A 12,039-nucleotide genomic window follows, 5' to 3' on the forward strand; every position below is an offset into this window, starting at 1 on the left:
CTGTTGTTTCTGCACGTGGGAGACGTTTGCCTTCAGGGCGGATATATCCTAGAGACTGGCGGTTCTGTTCTTACATTTATTCACAGATCTGGAAAAGTCGCAGTTTCTGGACGTGCAGAAAGAGATCAATGGCAATGTCTTCATGCAGGGTTCAGATTTACACCCGCCAAGCACCAAATGCAGGTAAAATGTTGTGTTTGGTGGACAAATAACAAATAACAAGGGTTCAGTAACCAGGGGGCCGGTTAATAATGTGGAATCTCAGCTTAGGCTCAGGTTTACATTACGGCTGCACAGTTGATCTAAAGATTATCTAAGTGCAATATGCAAATCACAGAAGCAGCAATTGTTGGATAAAGGTAAAATGTAGTAATGTAGTTCTGTAAAGACGCTCTGGACTACGAATCTTGTTCTCCAGATTTGAGAAAAAATCCCAAAAAATCAGTTTGCAGTTTTTTCAGTAAAAATTTACATTCAGAAACAAAAATAATCGTGAATAATATCGCAATGTCTGTCCGAATAATCACAGTATGAGGTTTTTACCGTATTGCGCAGTCCTGGTTTACATTACAGTGTTCGTACTGGTTGAAACTAATGTGACCCTCGCTGTCCACCGTACCGACTGTGGCGTGCCTATGAAAGCAGCCTACTATCTGTCACAACACGTACAATGTCTGTCTATGTGTTTGCTGTAAGAACCATCTGCGTTACACGTTATTAGAGACGCAGCGACACATTCCCGTTAAGCCGCCAAAAAGAAAACATGAAAGACGAAGAGAAAGGTTGTTTTTTTTTGTCTAAAGGATACAGGAGCTCCGAGATCTTGGCTAAAATATGGTTCAGAAAGATTCAATTCAATATATTGTGATACTGTAAGAAAGCGATTTATTGTGATTTAAACAAATGTAACTTTAGGAAAACTGTTTATAATTTAGCTATTTATTAATTTAGTTCTGTATTTATTTATTCTTCCAACCAGAACAGTGAGATCTGTAGTCGCTGTAACATCCAACATCACAGCCCTCAGTTTCCAACCCTGCTGTCTGACTGTTGGGAGTTTAAACACAACAATCAATACAGTGTGTGACAATAAAATGTATTCTGATATATTCGGATATATTCTAACAGCCCTTTTACCATTTGGATATAAACCTGAAGCTCAGGCTCAGTGAAACCAGGTAACCGAGAGAGAGCCGGACTACGTTGAGCTTGCTTTGTGCTACAAGCCCCCCAGGGTCCCGACAACAAACCGTAACAAACACACCACTGGGCAGAGCAGGTGAGGTTCACCTGAGGACACTGCGCTTAATGTCACTACAGTGTGTGTGTGTGTGTGTGTGTGTGTGTGTGTGTGTGTGTACCTTTGTGGATTGGGAGGCAGGGAGGGTTTCATGGAGTTGAGGGGGTTCATCGGATGGACGGGGGGATCATTAGAGAGCCCCCACTGTCCTCAAGAGGCAGCCCTAAGAGGGATAAAGACACACACATAAAAAGACTGTTACTCAGAGCTCATTTGCTGCACAGCAACAATTTATCATCACTATAGCCCACACTGTGTGCAGAGAGACACAGTGCCCTCCCACTCAGAGCCACTCACTTTAATCTGTGTGTGTGTGTGTGTGTGTGTGTGTGTGTGTGTGTGTGCGTACATCAAAACGTTAGCCTATCGCTGACTGCTGGAGCTCTGATACCTCTCAAAAGGAGGGGGAGGGGTGCTGGAAGGCTAAATTTAGCTTGCTGATTTCAAAAGGAATTTAAGAGAACAGAGATGTGAAGAGGCAGACTCTTCTTCTTCTTCTTCTTCTTTCTCTCAGCAGCACGCCGACGTACAATCAGTCGCCCCGCAAACACACGCCACTTGTTTTTTCGCTGCCGAGAGGAATCGTCTTCCATTTGCTTAATTTAATAACGACCCCTGCGCATTTTTTATCTGCCACTCTCCCCTCCTTCAGTACCAGATGTTTGCACTATTTTCTACACATTCCTCGTCCCCACTGCGCCGCCGCCGCCGCCGCCACCGCTCTCCTCCCGCTAATGATTTTCTTTATCTGACGGTTTCCAACTGACATGCTAATTTTCCAACATCAGAGCCCTGAACATCCCCCCCCCCCTTCACACCCTCCACGTTTCTCTTTGGTTTCCTTTTTGCACTTTGCAGATTTGGGTCAGACACCCCACATCTAGCGTAGGTTGGGGGGGGGGGGTTGCTCCGATCACATGACCGTTGTACCTGATTTCCCTCCTATCAAAAAGCACCGGCAGCTTCCAGACAGAACCTTGTAACTTCCATCACAGCTCAGCAGCTAAACCACACAAAGGGGGGGAGGTGGAAGTGGGGGGGGGGGACACACATGCAAGATGTCTGTCTCTATCAGATGTTGGAATTGAACACAAGCAGCACAGACTGTACCTGCAGAGGGATGACTGAGACACACTGTTCACTCACACTCTCTCTGTTCTCTTTTTGACCTCAACTTCCTGACCTGAAACTCCTCTTCCTCTTCCTCCTCTTCCTCCTCCTCCTCCTCGTCGTCCAACTGCTCGCTGTCCTTTTCCCTCTCTACCGCTCAGCTCACACGTACGGCTGCACAACGCATCGAAACGTTAGCGGCACATAGCGAGATAAAACAAAACCGGCATTATAACGGAGTGCTGCAGAGATAAAAGCTCGGTACGGAACCACAAACATGTCACATCGTTGTGGTTTTAAAATGTTGTTTTCAGGGAAAATTAAAATTATGACACAAAAATCATGATTCCCAACTTGTGGTGAATCATAATATGATTTTTTATTTGCAGTCAAAACACTGGAGACACTTAATGGACCCTCAGCTGACCCTCCAGACCACTGCGTTGTTTACTTTGGACCGATTCTGGTTTTTTTATCAGATAACAGAAGAGAAGTTGGAGTTCAAGTTGATTAAGATTGTTCTAATCTCCCTCTTCAAACCATACTGGAGCTTCGAGCTCATCATTCTTTTCATTATCGTTTGAATTGTTTTCTCAATTAAAAGATCCAGTAATATAATGTTCATTAGTGCAGTGTTTTCCTCACCTGAGAATGGCTAATTAATCATTTAGAGATAATCGGCATCAGCACATACACGTACAAAACACGACGCATTGGTATTAATTATAGTAGAAGGACAGTTGAAATAATTTGTGGATTTATCAAATTTTAACTATTTTAATAACTGATTCTTTGTTAATTGTTTACTATTTATTGGTTCCAGTGAGGCTCCTTTTCCTCGTCTTAAATTAAAACTTAAAAAAAGGAAAATTTATAATTGAGGTTTATTTTTTTTGTCTTCAAACAAACAATTAGCAACAGGCCCACCGAGTCCTCAACATCTGTCGTCCAACAGCAGGGCTGAAGTGATTAACTGATCGATACGACGTGACTTTCAACAGCTGCAGCTTCTCCAGTGTGAGAATATCCTGGTTCTCTTTATTTTATATCTTTATAAACTGAATATCTTTGAGTTTTGGACTGTCGGTTGGACAAAACAAGACATCTGGGAACATCTTCTCGGGCATTTTTCACCATTTTATGATGTTTTTAAACTATGATTTATGGATTAATTGAGAAAATAATGAGCAGGCAATGAAAACAACCTGTTAGTTTGTTGTGTACGTTTTTATCTTTTGTGCCGTCAATCACTGAAAGCATTCATACAGATGTCTGAGGCTGCAACAGGTAACTTTTCAATCATTTTCTCAATTACTCCCATTTCCCAAAAGGTCCTCAAACGTCTCGTTTCAGTTTAGTGTCACAGACGACTAAAGAAACCAGAATATATTCACATCTGAGAAGCTGAAACAGAGAATTTGGACATTTTTTCTTGACTCAAAATAATGAATCGATCAAAATAGTTGGAGCTTCATAGCTGACAGCTAATCAATTAATCATTGGAGCTCTTTAGAAGTCTATTTCAGAAACATCATCACCTTCAGCAGCCACCTGATCTGAGTGTAACAGTGTTCAACGTGTTACTACTGAAAGTCGCAGCTGTTTTGAATTATTTCCCCATCGACACTAAACTGTATCAGACGTTTTTTTGGAGTAATTTAACAGCTAATTCTGCGGCGTCTGTGCGGCCTGCTGAGACGAGCTGTAAGCAAACTGTATCTGTAAACAAACCCAGGAGCTGAGAACAGCATCGTATTACAGCTATCAGCTCCAATGTGTCTCTGTTCATTCACCTCCTCTCATAAAGCTCCAGGAAACTCAAAGAGCGTATTAAAGACGTAAACTGTTTGCCTCCCCGAAACACAACGGGGTCCATTTATAATCTTAATCCTCGTTTTGTTCGACTAAAACCCCCAAAAAGACATTAATTGTATCACAGAACGGAGGAAACCTGCACAAAGAAACTAGAAAACAATAAAAATATGACTATAAATGATCCGACCTTTTTCTCTAAAGTAGCCCAGTCCGGCCTCATTTAATGTCCTAAACATACAAACTGATTTTAAACTGGTTGCTGTAATATTTTATTTTTTTGCACAATCGTTTCAAAGTCCTGATACTGATAATAATTTGATGCTGATGAGCCAAAAGATTAAGTATTTCTTTATTTGTGAAACCGATATCAAAGTATAACTTCACAACATTCCTCATTTTAACGCGGCGGGAAGAGTTCTCATAAAATTACTACTTTATTCTCGTAATATTACGACTATATTCTCCTAACTTCCCCCCCAACAGCAATGACACCAATCACACAGGCTTATTATTAAATAAAGACATTCATATATTTCTATTAAACGTACTTGGATCGATATTCGGTATCGGCCGACACAAGTTCAGGATCCGGAAGGAAAAAACATAACGAGAACGTCTCTACTTCCTGCAAGACGTTATGGATAAATAACTAAGATACATTAATCTGACACAAGCCCCGCTGATTGGGAATCAATTAACTAATCAACCAACTGATTAATCAGCTAATAGCCTCAGCTCTAATTCACCATTTAACACTGCAGCACATTACGTTACTAGAAAGAGCGCAGCAGGTTCATCTTTTAATAAAAACACCTTTTTTTTTTTACAACTTTATATTAAAAATAACGTCTAGAAAGTGAAAACATTGGTCTGAATAAGCAAATGAGTGGTTGAAGGCCACTGCCGGATGAAAACACACCGTACAATACACACACACTTTACGGGTTGATCCACGGTGCACCTGCCTTTAATAAAAACACTAATTAAAGAGTCTCAATGGGACGAGAGATTACCGATTAATAGCCTCTTAAATACAGAAGAGTCATCACAAGAGGCTGATGTCAGTGGAAAGTGTTTCTCCGAGGAACGAAGGGCTGCTCATTGTGACGTGTGCCGGCATTAACTGTGATAGTGTGTGCTACAGGTGCCTGATTAGAGTGATCAGGATCGAGATCTGGGTCAGTGAACGCGTTCAAACTCAACCGAAAAGGATTAAATATACAGTAGAGATGCAACAATTAGCCAATTAATCAATTAGCTGACAACTGTTGAATTAATTGGCAACTAATTCTCAGATTTCAGCTTTTTATTTTCTGGTTTTCTTTAGATCTTTTACGACAGTGAGCTGAATATATTCTGACATTTGGACTATTTTCACCGTTTTATTATCGATTAATCGATAAAATGCTCCAATACACAGAGTCCAAACACTAATACCCTCCTTTATGTCCCTTTAAACAACACAAGCTGCACAGAAAACATCTGGATGCTCCAAGAAACAGCAGCAACATCAGCACAGACCCTCTCACAGCATCTTCCTTAAAACACCGACCCAAACTAACCCAGCCTGGCTCCGAGCCACGGGGATACCTCCAGGAAGAGAGGGGGGGGAACAGGCACTGTCTCCCCTCTTTAAACCCCCCCCCCCACACACAGACACACACACACACACACACACACACACACACACACATTGAGCAACTACAGCAACAATAAAGGGACAAGAAGAACCAGCCGCCCTCCTGCATGTGGACACATTATCTCCATTATAACAGGATGCAACCACCACAAACAATCTGCAGCAGGAACAGAACAAAGCCTCGGAGCTGTAGAGGAGTGCAGCCTGTCTGTCTGCCTGCCTGTCTGTCTGTCTGTGAACCATCACTGAAATAAAAGGAGAATATTTTCCGACCTACCTGAACGAGCAGCTGAATAAACGCAGTTAAAGTCGCAGTTCAAACCCTTTTTTTTTTTGTGTGTGTGTTTTTTTTTTGTTGTTGTTTGTTTTTAAAGAACATCCAATAAGGGATCGATGCTATAAAAACGTCCTCGTTTAGATAAGTGTTGTGTGTGAATTATCTGTCTCGGCTCTCGTCGGCTGGAAGCTGCCTGCGTTAGCTTCCTTAGCTCAAATGCTAACGTTAAGTTTTTTTTTGTGTAACGTCGCGTTACATTTACGGATAACTAAGTTACCCCCCCACCTACACACACACACACACACACACCACCACACACCTTCACAGCGGGGAAAGGGCAGCTATCCTCGGAGCTACCCCACCGATAAGTTGCCTCTTACCTGTTTGCTCCGGACGGATGAAGCCGCTCGGATGCTACCTAGCATTAGCCCGCTAGCTGGTGTCGCAGTCGGGCTAACAGACGCGGCTGCTGGATCGCCGCGTCATCGAGCGCCGTCACATTGATTATGTATTTAAAATTCCCCACACTGTTGGGGATCAATGCTGCTCTTTAAGTATCACCCGTTGTTGTTGTTGTTGTTGTTGTTGTTGTTGTTGTTGTTTATATGTGTTTATGATTTAAAAAAAAAAAAAAAAAAAGCTTGTTTGCAGTTTGTGTGTTTGCCACAAACAGCTCAGCACACCTTCCTCATTGCACAATGACCCTCTGATAATGTATTCATGAGATCACACAGGGCTGATGTCTCCCACAGAGAAAGGCTGTCCCTCCTCCTCCTCTTCCTCCTCCTCCCTGCTCCTCCTCTTCCTCCTCCTCCTCCCTCCTGCAAGTCAGGCGGCTGACTGACTGCAGACCAGAGCAGCAGATCATCTTAGAGACGAGAGGATGGGTGGGAGGGAGGTGAGGGAGCGAGGGAAGGAAGGAAGGGAGGGAGGGGAGGGAGGGAAGATCATGCAGAATGACGTCACCAGTAAACGATCACGTATGTATGATCCATGCATGCAAACACTTGTGTGTGTGTGTGTGTGTGTGTGTGTGTGTGTGTGTGCAGCCGTCAGTGCACCTGCTGTATATGTGTCACCTATCAGCACACAGACAGACAGACTGAGAGACAGAGAGAGAGACAGACAGACAGACTGAGAGACAGACAGACTGAGAGACAGACAGGTAGTGGTGGCAGTGCTTCGGGGCCCGGCAGTGAGTGTTTTGGAGTCATTAGAGGTGTCTGCAGTATCTAACCAGAGGGCAGTGCAGCGTGGAGAATAAAAAGTCCAACCTGCCTGTGTGTTTCAGACCTCTGTTGCCCTGGAAACAGGTGCCGAGATTTTCTCTCTCTCTCTCTCTCTACGCTATCCATATCACTCCCCACCACCACCTCTACACTCCTCACACTGCTGCTGCCTTGCTGCTTCCTCCCCCACGACCTGCCGCATAGTACAATCACACACACACACACACACACACACACACACATATATATATATATACACACTTTGCACACAATTTCCAATCTACTGCAGTCATTCCACAATGTCACAGGAGTAACTGACTCCTCCACGACACAACTGAGGATTTGACCCTGCTTTGACTCTGAGGCTTGAACAACCGTCAGTGCCGCAACAATCTGACCTCCAGGAGAGTAAAAAAATAAAAGGGGGGGAGAGAGAGAGAGAGAGAGAGAGAGAGAGAGAGACGGGGAGGGTTGAGGAGACAAAGAGGGAACAACTGAAATCAAGGAGTCAGTGGGAGTAGAAACAAAGCTGGCTGCACTCTCACATTGAAGAATGTGGATCATCTCGCACATGTAGTTTTTTTGATGTAGGCGAGAATAAAAGTGCCTCAGAGCCTCGATCCGGATTTAAAATGACGGGGAGGAAGGAGAGACACCTCTTCCAGGACGGACACACACACACACACACACACACACACACACACACACACACACACACACAGATTAAAGTGAGTGGCTCTGTTCATGCTTTTACACCAATGACAGCATGAACACTGTGAGCACACACACACACACACAGAAAGAGGAGTCAACGTGCATCCAGCTGATTATGTGGAGTTATGTGGTTCACCATACTGCACACACACACACACACACACACACCTATTCCACAACTGTAGGTGTTATCTTTATTATTCATGCGTTAAAGAGAGAGAGAGACAAAGACGGGTCAGAAGAGTCTCCGTCTGTCTCCTCACTTTCAGGCCTTTTTAAGTCATCCTCGTGTTTCTGCAGCGTTATGTGTGCATACCATTGTAGTGACTTCTCTTTGGCAGGAGGCAGAAACATTCCAGGGAAATGGCTGACCCAGAATAACACACACACAGTCACACTCACACACACACACACACACACACACACACACAGACACACAGACGCAGGATGACTGAGTGAGGTCCTCCACCCTTTTAACGGCCTGTTCTCCTAACAGACACATGACATTTCATGCGGTCTGTATTGTAAACGCAGTCGGATATCAACACACATGACTATCACCACAACTCATGACCCCCCCCCTCTAACTCCACTGTCACGTCCTCAAACTGTACAAAATCCTGATCCTTCACCCTGACGTTATCAGTGACCTCCCTGAGGGGTTCCTTACTGATGGATCTCAGTGTTATTGTGGAAATACAGCAGGTTTATTATTAAGATCATTTATTGTTGTTTAAGACCCAGAGTTTACTTCTCTCCCCGTTTGGAGGCACAGTGTTTCTGAAGCACTAATTTAACCTTCGCTCACTATCTTAAAATCTCTTCAGAGACACCCAACTGAAACTGTCCTTTCTCCCCAAACTCCAGGTTTCATTTGTCAGGATCAGAGTAAAAGGAATATAAACACCAGCTTCCTGCTTCCTGACGTCTATTACAAAGATTAATCCAAAGATGTGACTTTTTAATATTGTCAATATTCGTTTATCTGACAGCTAACAGTAACATAACAGATTAAAACTGTACGTACACAATTTAAAATGAACTTAAAATCCAACACAGAGATTAAACTATTGTGACTACTTTTGGTCCTTTTGTGTAAATAACAGGTTGGATGGAGTATTTCCTTAATTTTAAACTTTAAACTACTTGTAAATGATGTGAATATTTCCTCCACTGCTGCTCTGGCGGATGAGTCCTTTCCAATAAAAGCCTCCTGATGTATCTCCATCCAGGCGGCCATCTGTGTGACCCTCCATTTGGCCTACGCGATGGCGCAGCGGAGCTTTTTTTACTCCTGCTTCACTGGTCGAGAACAGTTTGTCGCAATTAGCATGAACTCCAATCATCCTTCTGTCCTTCGACCTCTGATTTTCATTCTTTTTTTTTTTTTTTTTTACAGCTACTCCTACGACCATCTGGTGCCACGGACTCAGCTCTTCTATTCTGAGCTCGGCAGAAATGACACAGATGGGTATAAATGAAGCGTTTGAGGCTCCTCAGCTCCGACTTCATGTAGGTTGTATTGATCCAAACATCTGCAACAGCTGGACTAGAGCTGTAAATAAAGCAGCGGTAGTTCCATTTTGTGTTTAACTCCACTACATTTCACATTGTGCTTTTCAGATTAATTAAATTAATCCAGTGGTTTCCCGCCTTTCTGGTTTGTGCCTCTTTCTAATGTTTGACACCCAAAGAGGTAAAATTATTTGATATTTACCCCAAAGAAGCAAAAATTAGAGTTGTTTTTTCTTCTTTTCTCTCCCGTTAATTATTCAGAGGGTAACTTTAAAGGAGTAATTATCATAATATTAAAGTAATTTGATTACTTTCCATTACTTTTGGATTACCTCAACACCAAATATGAGAATAAAAGCAAGAGAAAAGAAACATTGATAAAAAGTATTGATGATTGTACGTGTTTTCTATAAGACAACAGAACAATGTAACTTTAGAAAAGCAAATGGAAACAGAAAGAAAAACAAAAATGTTTAATTAAAAACATTTAAGTCTGTAATCCTGCTAAATAATCCTATTTTTAAAAACAAAATGTAACTGTAATCTGATTACATATATTTTCCTGTAACTGTAATGGATTACAGTTACCTTTTTAAAACTCAGTTACATGTAATCCATTACTCCAGAAACCTGATTATCAGCTAATTGTTGTGAAAGTATAAAAGTAATGCAACACTATACTGTACATCTCATGTCTCTGCTGTGTTTTCACTCTTTTAATATATAATTTAATATCTATTTTATATATTTTATATATTTTATATGACACTGATAGATCGATTGCACTGTTTACCTCCACATGCAAGTTTTTTATCTTCTTATTTATCTTATTTTAGTTACTGAGAGTTACTAAACAACATGTTATTGTTTGCCTGCAATGATAAATAAAGAGTCTTATGTAAGTAAAATGACACATTATTATGTATTAATACATTAATTGATTGTTAATGCTGACACATTAAGGTGTGAGCAGCTTTAAATGTTGTATCTGGTTTAAAGTCGAAGAATATATGAACTCTTTCCTGTTGAGTATTTTAATCTGTATCAATAATATGTTTCATAAACTGAAAGTAGTAACTATGGTTGTTAAATGTAATGGAGTATTAAGCACAATACTCTTGTCTGAAATGTAATAAATTATTATTATTGATGGTTTTGTGGAAACTCTGCTGTAAACTAATCACAGCTGGTTCACTGCTGCCATCTAGTGGTCAAACTCCACCGAATACACCTGGAACATATTAGATTAAACATTAATTTATTATATTCACAGACATTAATAACACAGCCACAGTTTCCATCATCTGGTATTCCAATCAATAAATATATTTATAATAATTAACTAAATATAATAATACTAGTTACATAATTAGGCATAAACTATAATATTGTACTTTCTACTTCACATTTATTTGACTTTAGTTACATTACAGATTCAGATTAATAATATAAAATAAAATCCACAAATAATATTAATCATGTCTTATTATTGGTCTATTATTATTATTATTATTAATATTATTATTAATATTATTGATAAGATACGACTTTATTGATCCCCAGAGGTAAACCCAGCAGTATCTAAAGAGATTAACACATTAATGCATCAATACTTACAAAACAATTATATGATAAATATTATATATATATATATATATATATATATATATATATATATATTAAATGGGTCATTCTGCATAATGAGTACTTTTACTTTTGGTACTTTAAGTAAACTAATATGTTTATATTTTTACTAAATTGTTACTAAATACCTGAATTCTTCTTCCACTACTGATTTTAATGTTATATATTTATATATTTATATTTATTTATAGAGTTTTACTACAATATAATACAATTTACTGCATTTGTATTTTATAACCAAAGCAAAGTTGGCATTTAGTAAAAATGTAAAAGTATAAACAAGCTTGAAATAATCAAACTAAAATACCTCAAACTGTGTTTTAGTCCTTTTTCTTTTATTCCTTTGTTCAACCATCTTGTTTGTTTGTTTTTGTTTGTTTGTTTTCACTGTTGGTAGCAATGGATGATGATGCAATAAAAGTATATTAAAGAAAAGTAAATATACTTAGTTACTTACTTATGTCGCAGTTATAAAATAATTGGCATTTTGTATTATTCTTGTTACTAAACATTGTATTTGAGTGCATTATCCATATTAGTGAACTAATTAAATGAAAAGAGCTTGAAAAGATCCACTTTTTAGAGCATTTACATAACAATGACTGTGCGGATTTAACTGCAGTTACCTACAGAAAGTCTTATATATTCTGTATTTATATATTTATATAATGTTTGTATATATATATTCTGTTTATTTATATTTATATTTATATATATTATGATGTTATAAAACCAGCTGCTGTCTCTTTAATCTCTCTGTAGAGGAATATAATGAGACAAACACAGTCTCTCCGCT

The 12,039-nt window shown here is 39.9% G+C and overlaps 1 protein-coding gene across 3 annotated transcripts in view; it reads right to left on the reverse strand.

The window, feature by feature from the left end:
• The window catches only part of zmiz2 (zinc finger, MIZ-type containing 2), a 29,705-nt gene extending 22,803 nt beyond the window's left edge, over positions 1 to 6,902 (reverse strand). The window contains exons 1-2 of one of the 3 annotated variants that reach the window (XM_051413122.1): positions 6,522 to 6,897; positions 1,362 to 1,463 (exon numbers count right to left, since the gene is read on the reverse strand). In XM_051413122.1, the coding sequence (XP_051269082.1) occupies positions 1,362 to 1,411 (50 nt within the window). In that variant the 5' untranslated portion in view covers positions 1,412 to 1,463; positions 6,522 to 6,897. Of the gene's footprint in view, positions 1 to 1,361; positions 1,464 to 6,460 lie in introns of all 3 variants that reach the window. The other 2 variants (XM_051413123.1, XM_051413124.1) reach the window with 2 other exon arrangements.
• Positions 6,903 to 12,039: the final 5,137 nt, after the last annotated feature.

This window comes from Dicentrarchus labrax, unplaced genomic scaffold (assembly GCF_905237075.1).
Source record: "Dicentrarchus labrax unplaced genomic scaffold, dlabrax2021, whole genome shotgun sequence".
In the NCBI taxonomy this organism is placed as follows: Eukaryota; Metazoa; Chordata; class Actinopteri; family Moronidae; genus Dicentrarchus; species Dicentrarchus labrax.